At 64.7% G+C, this 18,928-nt stretch overlaps 1 protein-coding gene across 2 annotated transcripts in view; it reads right to left on the bottom strand.

The window, feature by feature from the left end:
* Positions 1-18,928, bottom strand: part of Abcc1 (ATP binding cassette subfamily C member 1 (ABCC1 blood group)) — an 82,605-nt gene that overhangs the window by 50,574 nt on the left and 13,103 nt on the right. For both annotated transcript variants that reach the window (XM_026409278.2, XM_026409279.2), the window contains exons 2-5: positions 11,766-11,942; positions 8,677-8,802; positions 6,205-6,342; positions 4,773-4,898 (exon numbers count right to left, since the gene is read on the bottom strand). In XM_026409278.2, coding sequence (XP_026265063.2) covers positions 4,773-4,898; positions 6,205-6,342; positions 8,677-8,802; positions 11,766-11,942 — 567 coding nt within the window. The remainder of the gene's footprint in view (positions 1-4,772; positions 4,899-6,204; positions 6,343-8,676; positions 8,803-11,765; positions 11,943-18,928) is intronic.

Below are 18,928 nucleotides of genomic sequence, written 5' to 3'. Positions count from 1 at the left end.
GGGGCAGCTGGGGGAGGGGGAGGGGGGAAGCAGCAGGCCGCGCGGGGCCAGCAGGGACAGTCAGGTCCAGCTCTGCCCGTCACCAGCTGTGGGACCCTGGGCAAGCTCCTTAATGGTGAAGAGGTAAGATCTCCTGAGCCTTGGGACGGGGGCTGGCCGAGTGACAGCTCCAGAAACGGGTTTTAAAACCAATCTCGAGGACTTCTGCGTCCATCGAACTCCTATCAGACACACACGATCCTCCTCTGTGTGTAGATCAGTAAAACCAGAGGGGAGGAGACCCAATGGCTTCCATCTATTGTAGACACACTAAGCTCCCTATCCGGTGGCTTAGACTGGGTTGGGGCTGGGGGGGGAGCTAAAAGCAGATCAGAACCAGAAAGGTGCGTGGGGACCCAGGGAATTTGAAGCTCGGCCAGAATGCGACAGACATCGCCCAAGTCCCCAAACTGCCCCGTGCAAGGTCACTATGGCCCACAGGCTGGCTATTTCAATAAAGTTTTATTGGAACACAACCATGTCCGTTCCTTCATCCATTGTCTGTGGCTGCACCTCACCAGGCCCTAAGGCCCGGGGTGAAGCCAGGCCCCCATGGATGATCTTCTCCCTCCAAAGCCATCTTCTTTATCCTCGCATGGCCGTGGGGGCTCAATGCCACCTGTTCTCAGCACCACGACCCCCGGGTCCTGTGGACACAGACCCTCATTCCAGCTGGGGGTGTCCCAGGTGCTGGAAGCCACCTACAGGTCAGCCCATGGCTGCTGGCTCACATGTCCCAGAGCTGCCCCTGTCCCCTGCTGGGACCCCACGTGTGGATTCTCAGGTGACCGAGGTTCAGGCGCAGGGGCAGAGCCCAGCAGCGCCACCTGTCCTCCTCGCTGTCAGGGAGGGAGACGTATCAGCCTGGGAGCTGTCTCCGGGAGCCCCCCGTCTGCCGTGCAAAGCCTGAGTCGACACGCAGGCCGGCTGGACTCGCGAAGCGGCCAAGATGGCCAGAGAGACAGGAGGGGACACAGGCCGGGCCAGGACCCACGGCACCGCGTCCGGGGGAAGCGCTGAGGACTTCCTAATGGGGCTCGTTAGAGGGGACAGACCAAGGGGTCACCTGGGGGCTTCCCGGCCCTGGACAGAGCTGCAGCACGTCCACCAGGGTGGGACAAGGGGGACCTATGAACTGGCCCCTCGTCACCTAGAGAGGAAGACCACTCAGACGAGCCCGGCTGAAGGCAGGGGCAGGGCAGGCCTGACCTGCACAGACCCAGAGGGACCAGGGACTCAGCACTGGCGTGGGCTTCGTGTTTCCACGAGGCGACTTGGCCTGAACCCTGGGGTTGAAACCAACTTGGTCCAAAAGCCCCAAACGCTGATTCCTTGAGAACTGGTCACGAATGACCTTGCAGGGGGCAGTTTGGGGACCTGGGCGGTGCCTGTCGCATTCTGGTCCATGCATCAGAAATTCCCTGGGTCCCCATGCACCTTTCTGGTTTTGATCTGCTTTTTGTGCCCACCTGGCTCTTTGCAGGTGGCTCGGAGATGCCCGCAGCGCGAAGTGCTGGAAGAGGCCAGGAGGCCGAGAGCCACGGTTCTCAAAGGCACCAGCCCCCAGCAGTACCTGGGAACGAGTTATAAATGCCTGGACACCACCCGGACCTCTGGTATCAGAAACTGTGGGGGTGGGACCCGGCCAGCTGTGTCCTCCAGGCCACATTGCCACATGCTCAACTCACCACTCTGACCCTCTGTGTCTTCATCTCATTATCCTGCCTCACTGGGTTGCTGACAGGATTAACCCAAGTAATCAACAGTGTGCGGAGCTGCTCTCCTTACGACCTGTTGGAACCACCTAAACATCAGGCCACCAGAGAACTTTCTAGCACAACGTGAACACTGGGAATCTGTTTACGCCGCTGCCCGCGAGGTGTCTGAACCCCCTCCCCGCCCAGGCCCTCTACTCTCTCCCACCGGGTCCTTCTCCCATGCCCCTTCCCCCAACCCCCAAGCTGAGTTGGGGACCCCTGGGCAGACCCGAGTCCCTGGCACCGCGTCCCTCAAAGCCCCCGCTGCCCGTCCCATAGCTGCTCCCGCTCCGCCCACGTGTGCCCAGCTCCGCCCTGGCACCGCGGTGAATCACACAGGACCACAAGGACGGGAGGAAAGCATCCACGTTGCGTGGCCAGATGTGGTGAGGCCTGGCTGTGATCCTAGTGACTCGGGAGGCTGAGGCAAGAGGATCGCCAAATTCAAGGCCAGCCTCCGCAACTTAGCAAGACCCTGCCTCAAAATGAATAAATAAATAAAAAGGGCTGGGGATGTGGCTGCGTGGTAGAGCGTCCCTGGGTTGAGTCCCCAGGACCAAACAATAAAATAAACGGGTTTACTTGATCAGCAGCCCCAGGTCAGACCTCTGGGGCGGGCGGGTGGTGGACACAGGTCACAGAGGGACACGAGGAGACCTTCCAGGCCAGGGGACGGGGCCTCCAGGCAGGGGCTCACGTCACTGGTCACACAGGAACTGGAGACTGGAAGTCTCACCGCAGTTAAGTTTTACTTCGTGGAAAACAGACAGTGACAGCCGCCCGACTCTGGCTAGTGATTTGCAGGGGACTGGGTGTGGGTGACGGATGCCAATGTCCCTCAATGCAAGTCTCCCACGTGCAGGGCATTAGCAGTGGGCCAGCTGCACAGAGAGACAGGGACGGGACAGCAGGTCAGCGGAACGGCAGCTGCCACTCTCGGTGCTGGACGCGGCTGCTCCCGGTGCTCTGGGTGGGACGCAGGTGGGACAGCGTCCGGTACCGTGGGGACAGACAGACGTCTCCTGCTCCACAGGCCCGGTGGCTCCCGGCACATGCTCTGAACCACCAGGGAAGCCGGTCACCACGAGAGTCTGACCAGTGGGGTCTGTGCGGGGCCGGAGGCCAGACCTCTCACAAGCTGATCTGGGGGACCCCGTCCCCTCCCCTCACCCACAGCGGAGGCCGGGGTGGGCAGGAGCCAGGAAAGCCCCGGAAGGCTCCCTGTGCCACACCCGGCTCCCGAAGCCCAGGCGGCCAGGGCCGGGGACGGAGGGGAGGAGCCCCACTGGGAAGCCAGGACAGAAATAGACGCTGAGTCACAGAGTGGGCCCAGGGCCCACGGGGGGACGGCCACTGGGTGACTCAGCATGTAGCGGCCTGGCCAGCCCCACCCCGCCCGGCCTCCCTGGGGACACGCCATGGCTGCGGCGGCTCTGAGGGTGGGAGGGGGCTGGGGGCTGGGTGCCTCCCACCCTGGCTTGGGCCTGAGGGTCATGGGGACATGAACATGGGACAGTGTCCTCAGGACACGGGCCTCAGCTCTGGGGAGGCCGTGAAGCCTGTGCCTTCCAAAGGTGGGCAGACAGTACCCGCTGCCCGGCAGTGAGGCCCCTTCCCCACACCAGGGCAACCTCGACCACCGAGGGACACCCTGCGACTCGGGGTCCCTCTGGAGACCAGCCGCTGTGCCCCGAGAGGCCCAGCCACGAGAGACCACCTGGGTGCAGGCCCAGGGGACGCCCCACCAGCTCCACCCGACGCCTGGCTGCGGAAGCACCGACCCGAGGTCCAGCCACCGTCTGACCACGGATGCCGGAGAGGATGACGGGAGCCACCCAGCGGAGCTCCGTCAACCCCCAGGACCGTGGAACACGGCCACTCACGGGCTGGCTGTCGATGGAGAGACAGCAGTCACCCCCGTATGTCCGTCCCAGGACCCCCGACACACGCTCTGAGACGCTAACGTCCCTGACACGTGTGTTAAGAGCATCCTTCAGTGTGACCTTCGCACACCTCTCCACGTGCTTGGCTCTCAGATGGCGCAGCACCCGACACGGGACCCTGCTCTGCAGCCCTGCTGGACTGTTCAGGCACAGAGGACCGCGGCGGCCGTGCCAGGCAGCGATGCCCACGCACCAGGCACCAGCAGGATCCGCACTGACCCCCATGGCAGCCCCAAACCCTTCCCCAGGAGGCTCCCAGGACGCCCCACTGCTCCGGGAAGTCGGAGGGTCAGGGGCGCCCCACGGCCGCCAGCCAGACCCCAGGACTTGAGGTCAGCGCAGCTTGACATGACCCTGCTCCATACACTGGATGCCCGAGTGACGGGGCCGCGGGGCCGTGGGGACACAGGGCCGCCTGGCCACACACACTCAGCACACAGACCAGCTGGCCATGTGCCCCGCACGGGGAGAAGCCACATGTGCTCGCTGCCTCCCTGAAGGTCACACACGCCAACCACAAGGACCCAACCACATGCACACTCAAGCCCTACACGCACACGCAAACGCATGATCATACACAGACAGGTGAGCCCACGGCAGCCACCCACGCCTGCTCATGTCCCCAGCCCTCGCCCCGGAGTGGGTGGCTTCGAAGGCCCTGGGACGCGGGCTCCCTCCGCCCCACGGTGTCGGCTCCTCCAGGGCGCCCCAGCCTGAAGTCACCCAGTCCTCCAGAGGCTCGGGAGGACCCAGCATCTGTGAGGTTAGCATCCCCAACCCCTGCTCACGCTCCACGTCACCAGGCCAGGCAGGAAGAGGACAGGCTCAGCAGCGGCCACCCTCGCCCCCAAACAGACCTCCTCCAAGCACAGCCCGCCCCGTCCCTGCCACCGCCTGGTCACGGGTGCAGCGGGAGGCTGAGGCCACACGTCCCTCTGCGGGCCACCTGTCCCGGGGGCTGAGGGCTGAGGACCAGGGCCTGGGACGTCCGCTGGTGTGAGCTCCCGGGCCCGCGCGTCCTGGTGGCACTTACGGGGTCGTTGATGGTCTCGGAGAACAGGGGCGCGCGGTCCAAGACGCAGGACAGCACTAGCTGGGCCAGCACGAGGGCCAAGTAGATGTAGAAAGTCGTGTCCCGGAACCGGTCCACCTGGGCGTCCTGCGCGGCAGACAGGGGGCAGGGAGAAAGGTCACTTCCAGGAGCGCCTGGGAAGCCGAGCTCGGCCTCCAGAGCTCACGTTAAAGCCACGTCCCCAGGGTCCTGTGGTCACGGTATTTGGAGGTGGGACCCCCACCCCCCACCTGGGGCGGCTTGAGTGGCTCTGTAAGAAGAGAGACTCGAGTCCACGCGTTGGACGCCCTGAGCCACCTCGGGGCTCTGGGAGAATCCCCACAGCGAGCAGGCCTAGCCAGACGCAGCCGCATGACCCTGGATCCCCCGCAGCCTCCAGAACCACGAGCTGCACAAACCTTTGGTACTCTGTAAGTCACCCAGCGGTGGCATTCAGTTACAGCAACAGAAAACGGACCAAGTGGAGCTCGAGAGCCTGGAGAGTGCCCCCTGCAGACCCAGTCCCGGCTTCCCCGCACGCCCCACCCCTCCTGAGGCAGGAGAGAGGGCTCCGACCCAGGGTCGCCCTGCCCAGCTGTGTGCTGAGGGCATCCCGGGTGCGGGAGGAAGCCTGGGCATGGGAGCCAAACTGAACTGACCAGGGCCTGGTCCACCTCAAACGGGCTGCGGGACCTTGTTCCCTTACTTACCCTCTGTGTGCCTCAGTTTCCCCTCCTACAAACAGTCTGGTGGTCCTCAACCAGGAGGACCTCCCAGGGACCAAGTGGCAGTCTAGGGACACACATTTGTCATAACCTGTGGTGTGACTGGCACCCAGCAGGGGGAGGCCAGAGATGCCCCAGAACACAGGAGAGTACTCGGTCACCAAGCAGCGTCCAGCCCAGAATGTGAATCTGGCTGAGGTGGCACAGTCCCATCCGTCACGGAGCAACGTCACGTGATTATTCATAAAAAGCACTCAGTCCCCTGCACTTAGAGACTCGATGTCTGCTCCATCAACGTCAAGGAGAGGCTGCTCTGTATGCCGTGGGTGCTCAATAAACGCCCATTCCTTCCCTTCCTTGGCCTCACGCTGCTCCTTGGTGAGCTCCAGGCCAGCAGGGACAGCGGCCAGGAGCCTCGAGGTGCCCACTCCTCAAATTCCTGGGAGAGTGCATGCTGCCCCCCTAGACACCGTCTCCGGCCAGAACGCAGCCGATGGCACCGAGGTCACCTGGGGAGGCGTCCAGGCCCCCGGGGAAACAGCCACTCGCACACCCTGCTCCCAGCTCAGCTCCGCCCCAGGCCGAGGACGCGTGCAGGTCCCCCGGCAACCCAGGACCCTGCGTCGGAGGAGACGCAGCCCCAGCCCTCCGCAGAGGTGAGGGACCGTGCAGGCCCGACGCCCACTCACCTCTTTTAAGGCAGCCATGATCTTGGATCTGAAGATGGCGAGGGCGCACAGTAGGGCCATGAGCCAGAAGACGAGCAGGAGGCCCGAGGACTGGACCCCCTTCCTCCTCTCGAGCTGGATCAGGAAGGTGGCGAGCAGCTGGGGAAAGGAGCAGAGAGGGAGCCGCTCAGGGAGGGCTGGACCCCAAGGCCCAGGGCCCGGTGGACCTCAGCCTGCGGGACGAGGCCTCCCGGGGCGAGCCGGCTCCAGCCCAGCTCCGCCTCACACCAGGTGTGACTCTGGGGCTTTCACTCCGTTGCTGGCTCTAGGCCCGCTGCCCCCACCCACACACAACTTAAACCCAGGGACACCAAATCGACCAATCGGCTTCTCCTTGAAAGAAGAGGACACTGTGGTCACCCCCTGGAGGGGTAGAGTGGCCCTAGGGAAGCAAGACCTCGATGCTGGGTCTCCAGATAGACTCAGGAGAGGCAGGGCACCCACAGCCGGCCCCTGCCCCCAGACGTGGGCTCAGAATGCCCTGTCCCCGCTCCTCCTGCCCTGTCCCCGCTCCTCCTGCCCTGTCCCCTGGCTCCTCCTGCCCTGTCCCCGCTCCTCCTGCCCTGTCCCCTGGCTCCTCCTGCCCAGTCCCCGCTCCTCCTGCCCTGTCCCCGCTCCTCCTGCCCAGTCCCCGCTCCTCCTGCCCTGTCCCCGCTCCTCCTGCCCTGTCCCCGCTCCTCCTGCCCTGTCCCCGCTCCTCCTGCCCTGTCCCCGCTCCTCCTGCCCTGTCCCCGCTCCTCCTGCCCTGTCCCCGCTCCTCCTGCCCTGTCCCCTGGCTCCTCCTGCCCTGTCCCCGCTCCTTCTGCCCAGTCCCCGCTCCTCCTGCCCTGTCCCCGCTCCTCCTGCCCAGTCTCCGCTCCTCCTGCCCTGTCCCTGCTCCTCCTGCCCAGTCCCTCGCTCCCCCCAGAGCCCATCAACCAGGGCTCTGCCTCTGAGGCCCGGGGTCAGTCTGCCCAGCGCAGCCTCCTCCCCTCATGACTGGGGCCCGTCAGTCCAGGGGCTCCGGCCTCCCCTCTCTCCTTGGTCAGCTCTTCAGGATGCCTCGCCCTGGCCCAAAACCTCTCCCTTCAGGACCCGGGGTGCAGCAATGGGCCGTGGCCAGAACCCAGGCGTCCAGGAACTTCATGCTCCTGACCAGTGTCCACAACAAGAGAGGGGGGACAGCAGGGCGGGACAGGCACACCTGGGGCTCTGCCACCACCACCAAAGGTCAGGTGTGTCCACACCCTGTGGGAGCAGCCAAAGGGGCCTCCAATGGCCACACATGTCCCAGCCACCAGAGACCACGGACCGCACGCCGGCCACCAGACCTCAACCTGAAACGCGTTGCCAGAGACGCCCGCCTCGTGCCACCAATGGGCTCCGAACACCTGGACAACTGTTTAGACTGACCGTCCCCCGCCCACACCTCCTGTGACCAGGAATGGCCCAGCAGCGGGCGGCGAGGCCACCCAGTAAGACCCGGCCACAGGCTGCGCAGCCAGACTGCAGCCGCTGTGCCCGAGACGTGCCCACGGTGCTCTGGGGGCGCAGAGCAGGACGGGAGGCACCTGAGTGGCCACAGGGTGGGGGGGCGGGGAGGGTGACCACGGGGTGGCCCCAGGGAACTCGGGCAGGGGCACCCTCCACAGGTGCCCCGTGTGTGAGGCCGAGTGTGGAGCAAACCCTCCCTGTGCACCCTGCACCCGCCGGCTCCCCGAGCTCCCTGCCCCGCACGCTCTGAGCCCCCCGGAGCCGCCACACACCTTACCCCGCGCCCTCGGGGAATGGGTAAGACAATATTTGCCCACTGTTTCCTGTGTCATGTCCCTTGTGCCTGCAGGCTCTGAGGTCACAAGGGAGCCAACCCCAGTGGGAAAGCCAGATAATAAACAAAGAGTCACAGTAAACAAACAAGGTACAGTGCGGCAGGTGCTGGGCCAGAGCTGGAACCCGGCTCTACCGCCGTGGCTATGTGACCTTAGCAAAGCCCTTAACCCTTCTGTGCCTTAGCTTCCACCCCCTGGAAGGGGACAGATCAGAAGCTGTCTCGCAGCCGATGGGCTATAATTAATAAACGGCTCAACCATGGGCACTGCCCGCCGACCAAGGACCGCCCAGGGGGAGGGGCTGCTTCCTGTCCAGCTTAGCATCCCACCCCTCACGCACAGCCCGCAGCTGGGGAAAGTGTCTGAGATTTCATGGAAGACGAGGTGTCACTCCGCCTCGGGGAAGGGAGAGGGCAGTGGTCCCTACGGTGGCAAGAGGGGCGTGCATGGCCCTCCCACGGGCCCCGCTGACCTCCCTGTCCAGCTGGACTCTGGCGGGGCCAGTCCCTGGGGTTGTTCAGAAGAAGTCAGATTTCTGGGCTTTCACCGTCCCTTCTCAGCGGGCCGCAGTTTGGGCCTGCGCGGTGCCTGGCGATGGCCAAGGTTCCCAGTGGCGCCCACTCACCATGGTGACGCCCAGGAGGGTCGGGCTGACCAGCAGCACGGGGGCCACGAAGACGCCCTGACTCCTTTCCCAGAACGAGTAGAAGAGGTCGGCCCAGCAGACGATCCACAGCAGGAATCCCAAGGCCTGCAAGAGATCACGGAAGGTTCCGGCACCCTGCGGGGAGCGCGGCCACCCCAGATAAAGCCCCCTCCTTGCCACATGGAGCCCAGTTGGGGTGGACGGCCAGCAGGCCACACACAGGGTCTGTGTCCAACCCACCAGGTGGTGCCCCTGGCCCGGCAGGACTCGCTGGCTGATGTCCCCCCAGCACCCAAACTCAAAAGAGCTCAGCCCGGGAGCCACGCCACCATCAGCCACATCACCTGAGGCAAAGGCCGTCCCTGCCTTCAGAGCTGATGCTCTAGTGGAAGATAATCAGGAAAAAACAGAAGCACCCCGCACCCTGGCCGAGAGCAATGGTGCAGTGCAGAGAAGGAAAACAGGCCGGGCCTCCAACGGGAGGCAGGGGAGTGAAGAGTCGAAAGCAGGGAATGTGTGCACAACAGAGCAGCCCAGGCAGAGGGCTCAGGACGTGCAAAGGCCCTGGGGTGGGACCAAGGGTTTGTTGCTGCTATGGGATGAGCCTGGGCATGAGGAGATGGCAGAGGAGGAAACCTGGAGCCAGGGCACTCTGGGCCACCAGGGGACTCTGGGCCACCAGGGGACTCTGGGCCACCAGGGCACTCTGGGCCACCAGGAGGCCTTCCAGATCTTTACTCCCAGGAGCGGGAAGCTAATGGAGCGTTTCTGAGCCAGGAAGGATAAAATCTGATCTATCTCCGAAAAGGAGACAATGTTCCCCAAGAAATGGACACGGGGCTCCTGGCTCACCCAGTTCAGGGCAGGGAAGCCGGCCAAGGTCTTTCCAACCTTGATTCTGGAGGAGCTCCAAGGTCACAAGGATCAGGGTCAGCGCTTCCCCTCCCCCGCCCCCACGCGACCGGCCTCCACTACCAGCATCCCGAGGGGTCCAGTCCCAGTGGACGGACCCGCACCCACACACGGCCGCCCAGACTCCAGGCCAGGCCTCCTTCCTGGTAGTGGACCTCCTCTGCCGTGGCCCAGGGCCTGAGGCCACGTGTCCCTTGTCGGGGTCCCTGTCAACCCCCCCTCGCCCCATCTTTCCCTTCCAGAGGCGACACGGCTGGGCTCTACACACTCTGTGGCCTGTCACACTGGCTTGTTAGGCTTTGGGTTGCAGCCCCGGGGACGGGGACGGAACCCAGGCCAGGCCACCCGAGTGGCCCCGCCCCCCAGACTGGCTTCTCCCAGGTGCACTTCAGTGGTCACCCGCCCAGTGTGACAGCTCGGCTCGCCAGGCAGAGCCCCGCGGCCACTCCGACAGCGTGGGGGGCGACAGCGTGGGGGGGCTGCTCCAATCTGCAGGGCTGGTCGCCTTCTCAGGGGCCTTGACTGCGGTGTGAGCCAGACGGCTCGGGTGGGTGTCCCAGCAAAGGGCTGGGGCCGATCATTCAAGCCTCCTTGTTCCCGAGGGTCTTGGGAAACTCGGCATCAAAAAGAGTCACAACAGCCAAGACGGACGGACGGCCCGAACCTGTGACCCCGCGACTCGGGAGGCCAAGGCGGGAGGGTCTCAAGCTCCAGGCCGGCCTGGGCCACAGGGCAAGACCCCATCTCAGAAAGACAGAGGTGGGTAAACAGCTGGTGCAGAAAGAGAGCAGGAGAGGGAGCAGGGCGCTCGCAGGCTCCTCACGGCTTCTCCACGGCCGGTCAGCTGCAGGGGGACGGGGACGGCACCCCAACACGGAGAGGCCAGGCAACACCAGGATCAAGTGACGGCACCCACCCAACCAGGAAGGAGCGGGGGGGCAGCTGCTCTACCGTGGATCTGGACTGTGCCCCAAAGACCACGGGTCAGAGACCTGTCCCCAGCGGGGCACCACTCAGAGAGACCCCTCAGGAAGTGGGGCCTGGCGGGGAGTTTCCTGGGGACCCTGCTGGTTGTGGCCACGAGGATGGGGTTTGCTCTGCTACGAGTCCCAGCCAGGATGTGCGACCTTCTCTCAGGTCGAAAAGCCACGGGTCTGCCCAACCCTGGGCCCAACTGTGAGCCCAAACAAACCTTTCCTCTTTATAAGTTTGTTTATGTCAGGTATTTCTCACAGTAATAGAAAGCCAGCTGACGCAAAACGTCAAATTCTACGTCAAATTCTAACTGAGGAATGGACTCCAGAATAAGTGTCCCTCACAAGTTTCAAGGTCATGAGAGACACACGAGGGCGGAGACTTCTTCCAAATTAAAAAGAAGCTAAAGAGACAAACATGAGCAAAAGCAGCACGTGGCTGCAGCCTGGGTTCTGCGCCAGAGGAGGAAGACGCTGTCGAGGCCAAGGCCAGCAGCAGGTCAGAGGACAGACTGCAACTCAGACAGCAGGTTTTCTTTTTTTTTTTAAGTCGTGGCCATTTGTGAAATTCCCTGTTTCATAACTGTGCTGTGGTTACACAAAAGAATCTTGTTTGGGGGGAAATAAACACTGCAGAAGCTGAGGGGCCAAGGGGCGTGGCGGATGCCACCCCTTTTCAGGTTTTGTGAGTGCGGGGGGCGCTGGGGACGGCGCCCAGGGCCTGTGCGCCCGAGGCAGGCACGTCCCCAGCCCACGCCACCTCTCCTCAATGGTTCAGGATGTGAACCCGCGGAGGGCAGGAGCTCTCATCCAACCCAGGGGCAGGGGTTCAAAACCAGTGGGCACAGGAGGGACGGGGCAGTCCTGGACACGGATGCCATGACCCTGTGCTGGGAAACCATTTCAAAACGAAGGCCTTTTTAAAGTAAAAAAATAAGAAATAAATGGCGGAGAGCTTTCACCAGGGAGCAGGCCTTCTGAGGACCTGGTCGCCCCTGGAGAAGGCCCTGCCGTCCCCTGGGCACACACGGGACAGGGAGGCTCGCAGGCCCCCGAGTGGGGATCCGGGCCCCTGTGCGCTGCCCAGCTCCGGGCTGTAAGTGAACTCGAGACTCGGGGACAGAAAGGCCAGGCGCCCGCCCGGGGCCCGCCCCCTCGCCGCGGGGACGTGCGGCCACTCACAGTTTTGGCCTTGTTGAGGTGCGTCATCTGGATGTAGCCCCGGTCGTGGCGGGAGAGATAGAGGGCGTAGACGGGGAAGGAGGCCCAGAGGTAGAAGCATGGCAGCCACAGCAGGACGGTGTTCTGGAAGCACTTGGGGAAGTCGGGGTTGCTGGTGTGCCACGTGAGGTTCCAGTCCTGCAGGCACAGGGGCACAGGTCAGGGGCACGGGGCGGGGGCACAGGTCAGGGGCACGGGCACGGGGCGGGGGCACGGGCACGGGGCAGGGGCACGGGGCAGGGGCACGGGGCAGGGGCACGGGGCGGGGGCACGGGGCAGGGGCACGGGGCGGGGACAGGGGCAGGGGCACGGGGCGGGGACAGGGGCAGGGGCACGGGGCAGGAGCACGGGGCGGGGGCAGGGGCACGGGGTGGGGGCACGGGGCAGGGGCACGGGGTGGGGGCACGGGGCAGGGGCACGGGGCGGGGACAGGGGCAGGGGCACGGGGCAGGGGCACGGGGCGGGGGCAGGGGCACGGGGTGGGGGCATGGGGCGGGGGCACGGGGCAGGAGCACGGGGCGGGGGCAGGGGCACGGGGCAAGAGCACGGGGCGGGGGCAGGGGCACGGGACGGGGGCACGGGGCAGGGGCACGGGACGGGGGCATGGGGCAGGGGCACGGGACGGGGCCACCAGTCAGGGGCACAGGGCGGGGGCACGGGGTGGGGGCAGGGGCACGGGGCAGGGTCACGGGGCAGGCGCATGGGGCAGGGGCAGGCGCACCGCCCAGGGTAGCCACCAGGATCCGCCCCTTCAGACCCACAGGGCTCGGCCAGACCAAGACACCAGTCACGGGGACGGGGACCTCTCGCCTCTCCCTACAGGACAGACAAGGTCCCCCAGCCCACGGCCGGTCCCACCGCGGTACAGTGAAGACTGCCGTTTCCAGGGGCCCTGAAGGACCCTTTGGTCATACGGGTCCCCTCGATGTCACTGCCTTGTGAAATGAGGACGTCGTCGTCAGCAGCAGCAGCAGGAACATGGCTCACACCCCAACTGAGCTGGGTATACCAGGCCCCCCAGGTGCTCACACTCATCACCCCCCTCATCCTAGGAGCTAACGACGCCCCCGGCCCCTTCTGCAGATGCGCAAACGGGCGCCCCGGGTTCGAGGGCGCGCCCCGTACCACAAGGCCGCTGGGCTCCGCGGCTGAATTCGCACCCAGGCGATCGGAGCGGCTCCCTGCCTTCACCATCGGACTCCCCGGCCTCAGGAACAAACTGCTCCCATCACTTTAAAAAACTTTTTTTAAAAAATGAAAAGCTTGTGCTTCGCACAAGAGACGTGCCAGACAGATTTCTAAACATGATACGCACAGACACAACTCGCCCGGACGGACCTAGCCAAGAGCTCATGCCACTCGCTGTTTGGCAATGGAGGATGTGAATTTCACTCGAGGCCGGAGCCGTCGGTGAACCAGCTGCACAACTGGGAAACGCTGTCAGCCAGGTCGGGGGTCTCGTTTCCCGCCTCTGCAGGGGGAGGCTGGGCGAAAGGAGAAATCCGAGACCTCGCCCCACAATGGCCACGGAGCCCAGGGACGGTTCCTTGTGACTTTGGACATGATTATTAAAAAACGAGGTCAGCTGCTGGCACCTAAAATCAGACCATCTCCTATAAAAACTTGGATGATTTCTGACACTTTTTTTTTTTTAAATTGGAACATCCGGGCCCGGCGCGGTGGTGCTCGCCTAGCATCGCAGCAGCTGGAGAGGCTGAGGCAGGAGGATTGCAAGTTTGAGGCCGGCCTGCCCACCGTCACACAGTGAGGCCAGCAAGGAGCTCAGGGGCCGGGAACCTCAGGCACCAGACAAGCTTTGACACCAGACAGACCCACTGTTCCCACCCGCGTCAGCCCCGGGGACACCCTCAGGCTGGACGGGAGGTTTTCTTAGAAGGAGTGGAGGGGAGGAAGCTGGCCCCAGGGGGGCAGGCTGAGCTCGTGGGAGGACACGGTCATCCGTCTGGGGTTTGTGGCCTTTGGCCCTGTTGGGATTCTCTGCGCTGCGGGTAGTACCGCCGCGATGACAATCTCCAGCCGTCCACGCTGTGGATAAATAAACAGCCACCGGAGAGCGAGGGCAGAGGCTTCCGAACGCAGAGCTGGGAACAAACAGGAGGCGCCCTTCCACCGGGCGCCAAGGATAACAGCAACCCGCCGCGCCAGGCCCGGCCCCAGGTTTCCAAGCTCTGGTCCGATCGAGCCTCCCGCGGGCCTCCCCTGTCCGAGCTCCCAGACGCCCTCCTGTCCCAGGGAGGACGCTGAGGTGCACAGGGTCAGGGCAGCCTGCTCAGGCTCACTGACCAGGAGGGGACCTGACCCCAGAGAGCCTGCAGCGGGCGTCCCAGCCCTTTTATATTTTATTTAGAGGCAGGTCCCACTGGGTGGCTCAGGGCCTCACTGAGTCACTGAGGCTGGCTCTGAACTCACGATCCTCCTGCCTCAGCCTCCCGAACCACTGGGATGACAGGCGTGCACACGGCGCCCGGCTGCCAATAAGTTCTAAGACTGAAGTGGCAGCTTTTGCTAAGCACCAACTGTATGCAGTGCCGGGTGCAGACGTCAGGGCCTCCCGGAGGAGCCGGCACAGCAACCCAGCAGGCTGGCACGAGCTCCGGCCAGCGCAGGCCTGAGGCCCAGGAAGCACCTGCTGAGCCACCTTCAGGGTCACCCTGGGTGGGCGTCCAGAGCAGCTGCAGAAAGGACACCGATCCCGTTTGGCCACACAGCCTGGGGCACTCGCCCGGCCACGGCCCTGCACAGACAGGACAGGGAGAGGCCGGGCTCCGTGCCCAGCACAGCGAGGTGGGCAGCAGCTCCGAGTGGGAGGTGCCAGGGGCCAGCACACTGTCGGCGAGGCCCCTTGCCCCCGCCGGCCAAGGGACTCTCCTCTCTCCTGGGACTCGGCAGAGCTTCCGACAACACGTGGAAGGGGACACGCCCCGGGAACAGCACCCAGATCCCCTGTCGAGGCACAGAGCCGAGCGGCGGGTGGGCCAGGTCAGGAGTCCCGCAAGCCCAGGGCTCCCCGGGTCCCCGCGCAGAGGTCAGGTGGAGCCCGGCTGCCGCAGGGGGCAGTGTGTCCGGCCCACCTGGACACCAGCCTCCCGCAAGGCCTCTAAGCAGACCCCTCCCTCTGCCAACACCTGTCCCCGTCCCTCCCGCCAGGACCCCTCGGCTCACGCCCTCCAGCTGCTTCCTCTCCTGGGTCACAGAACCCCCGGGTCATGTCCCAGGGACCTGTGAGGGGTCAGGCACAGGCCGGGCACGGGGCTGCACGCGTCTGGGAGTGTGGCCGTCACAGGACAGATGGCATTCGTGCGCTCACTGGCACTGTCCCTGGGGTGGAGGACCCAGAAGTGAATGGCAGGAACAGAGGCCCTGCCCTCTCAGAGGCCACAACCCAAGGAGGGGACACCCTCAGATAAGACAAAGGACACGGGGACTGTGTACACAGAAGGGGCCCAGAGGAGGAGGAGCACGGGCGGGGGATGGTGGCTCAATGAAGGATGGAAGGAAACGGGGGACCAGGCAAGCAGCCACGCAGGGAGGGAAAGGGCTCCTGGCAAAAGAAACAGCACGTGCCAAGGTCCTGAGGCAGGACTGTGTCTGGCATTTTTGAGCAAGAACACAGACACCCACATGTCTCCACGGTACCACGAGAGGAAGGCAGGGAGGAGTCAGGCTGTGAGGGGCGCCCAGGCCACCCCAGGGACTGTCACTCAGGATAATGGGGGTGCCACAGATTCACGTCTGAACCTATCGGTTCACAATTGGGAGCACATTTGTCTCCCAAGGGACACTTGACAATGAAACAGTCTTGGTTGTCACAGCTGGGGGCGGTGGAGCAGGAGCTGTGTCGTTGGTATCTGGTGGACAGAGACCAGGGATGCTCCTAGACAGCCCCAAAGTCACCAGCACCGAGGAGCCTAACACTGTCCACCCAGCCCCCCGCAGCCAGGGAGAGGCTGTCTACTCCTCGCCCTGGGAGGACAGAGCCTCGGCCTCTGTGGAGAGGGAGACAGACGTGGGGCAGAGGCGGCCGGCCAGGGCAGAGCCCGCCGCGGGTGCCCGACAAGTCCACTGCTCCAGTCGCCCCTGCCCACGTCCTTCCGTCCTCCAGCCCCACTAGCCCCTCTCCAGCCAGTGGAGACGCACCGAGCCCCCAGGCCAGCCGCGACCCCCGCGGGCACCTGAGGGCAGGAGGCTGTGCAGGTGCAGGGGTGGAGGACCCGGAGCCCGCGGCCACCCCGGATGGACAGGCCGCCCATGGGAAGCCCGAAGGGGGGCAGGTGGCGGGAGATCAGGCTCCAGGCAGAGAGGAGACCCTAGGCCGAGCGTGGGGGCGGGGGGCCGCGGCCCAGGCAGGGAGCAGCCGGGCCTGGTCCAGGTCCACCCACATCCCGCGACTGGACGTGTAAGTGGGTCGTTTTAAGCCACTTGATCTGTGGAACCCGGAGGAGGTAATGAGGCGTTCGGCTGGAACCGAGGCCCTCACCCGGTGGCACTCCTTCATGCCCCGATGCCCTCCCCCCCCCCGCCTTGAAATGGACCCGAGCCAGGACCGTGTCCAGGCGAAGCCTCCTGCTGGCCCCTCCCGGGTGGCCCTGGGGAGCCCAGGGCAGACGCCTCACGGGAGTCCAGGGTGTGAACTCACAGAAGGGACCCGGGCCAGGCCACTCAGGCCCACACCTTCGGCCGGGGACACGGCCTGGCCTTCGGATTCTCACGCTGCCTTTACTTCACTTTTCTAATCTGTTAAAAACCGAGACCCGGACCCGCACCTTCGCCGAGGCCTGCAGGGCCAGGACCCGCACCGGCTTCTGTCTCCACAGGGGGTCCCACCCCCCAACTCACACACACCCCGGGGCGGAGCAGAGGGACCTGCAGAGGCTGCTCCGCAGTCGCCATGATTTGAAGTCAAAGGAGACACCGGAAAATAAGGGCGCACCTGGAATCCCAGAGGCTCGGGAGGCTGAGGCAGGAGGACCACAATCTGGAGGCTCAGCAATTCGGTGAGACCCTCTCTAAAAATTTCTAAAACACCAACAGGGCTGGGGATGGGCTCGGAGGTTACGCACCCCTGGGTTCAACCCCTGGTGCCCGGGAACAAAAGAAGGGTCAACCCGGAGTGTCATTCATCAGCACCCTGGGGACACCACCAGCGTCACCACAAAGTGAGAGACGTGCTGCCCAGTTCCCCGGGTGCGACAGGACCCGGCAGGGTGACGTCCCAGTCCCCATAAGGGAGGCAGGACCACCCTGGCCCACAGAGGCCCCAGGGGATGCAGGAATGGCACGCGGCATCCAGAAAAGGAGGGAGGGGCCAACTCACAAGGAGACCCAAGGAACACCCCGTTTTCTCATCGCAGGGTGAGGGGGGGCCTGACTTTTCAGAGACATCGGGAAGACAGAGTTCCTAGGTCAGAGGACTTCTCCGCCCCGAGCCTTTGAAGTGGGTGCACTGTCCCCGTGATGCAGAAGTAGCACTGAAGCACAGAGAAGGACAGCAGCTCGCCCCGGGGTGCACAGCCTGCGCGAGGAAGGGTCCAGTCCACTCAGGAGGGCTGGCTCCTGGCTCCGTGTCACGTTGGGCCTCCCCAAGACGAGAGGGATAAAGTCACTTGGGTGACAGTACATGGGACCCAGGGACCATCCTGTTAGTGGAGGCTGCTGTGACGATTTCCTCTTGGGAGGTCAGATCTGAATTCCTCAAGGAGGGGCTGGGGACGAGGCTGGGGACAAGCCCCTGCCTATCTCGAGGGCACACGGCCCCATCCAATTCCCAGCACCCACCAACAAAAAGCTGTCCCCAAGGAGGTGAAATCAGGGGACCCAGACGCCAAGATCTGCCACCCTGGAGAGGGGAGGGGAGGAGGGCCCCCAGGGGACGTCCCCAGGCAGGGCCAAGGCACACAGGTACAACAGGACCTGCACCGGCCAGCCAGGCGAGGAGGGTGGAAAGGGAGGAGCCCGGGCCAGCGCCAGGGCCGGGGGGGGGGGGGGGGGGGGGGGGGGGCCTGCACTTAACCCCCAGGAGGACGGCCGACCCCGGCTGTTGCCAAACCCCCTGGGAATTGTGAGATCAAGACGGAGACCTGAGGCTTCCCTGTCCCTTGGATCCAGCCGACAACAGGAGACTGGAGAGTCACCGTCATCCCGACTGCCCCCGCAGACACCCCGTCCCCACCCGGACACGCACCCCCTCTCCTCCAGGGAGCCTCCCGGCTTGCCGCCTCCCGACCCGAAGGTCTGCTCCACACAGAGACCCTCACCTGCACCCCAGCCTCGCCAGGCAGCGCGGGCAGTGGGACAGGCTGGGAGCAGGGAGTGCGGAGGGAGGGGGCCACCTTGGCCGTTGGAGCAGCAGACCGGGCTGTGCAACCTCGGGAAACTCAACCTCCCTCTCTGACTCCCAGGCCCCACCTGTGGATGGACCATAGCCCCCATCTCACAGTGGGTTTTTTTTGGGGGGGGGTTGTTTTGTGGTATTTTGGGAGTTTTTTTGAGGTGCTGGGGATTGGACCCAGGGCCTTGTGCCCGCGAGGAGGCAGCTACTCTATCAGCTGAGCCGTATCTCCAGCCCCTGGTCTTGTTTTTCGATCCTGGGGGACAGGACCCTGGGGGCTCGGCCACTGAGCTGCACCCCAGCTACTGCACTTCGAGTCAGGGTTTCCCAAGTTGCTCAGGCTGGCCTGGAACTGGTCCCCCTGCCTCAGCCTCCCGGGTGGCGGGGACCCAGGCCTGCGACCTGCGCCTGGCTCTCGGGCTGTTGTGCAGGTGAGTCGGGAGGCGTCTGGTCCAGTGCCCAGGACCGCGCAGCCTGGGAGTTAATTATTAGCAGCAGCAGCTGTGCCAGGCGCCCACAGCCCAGGGCAGGCCCTCGCCCGCAGCCACCGAGGCCACATGGGTCCCCGCGGCACTTCACAGGCACCCAATTCCTCGCTTCAAAGCCGCCTGCGGGTTCTTCTGGGCCTGAGAGTCCCCGGCCGGGCGGGCTGCACCTCCCCTGCCCAGGTGAAGGCCCCCAGCCCTGTCCCCACGGTCACCAGGGCTGGGGTCCGTGTGCTTCCTTAGCACCCCTACATTTGCAGGGTGTGGGGACCGGCCGGGCTCTGGGGCAG

This window comes from Urocitellus parryii, chromosome 9 (assembly GCF_045843805.1).
Source record: "Urocitellus parryii isolate mUroPar1 chromosome 9, mUroPar1.hap1, whole genome shotgun sequence".
Taxonomy (NCBI): Eukaryota; Metazoa; Chordata; class Mammalia; order Rodentia; family Sciuridae; genus Urocitellus; species Urocitellus parryii.
Note: the sequence above shows the minus strand (reverse complement) of the source record. Positions and strands in the feature narration are given on the sequence as shown.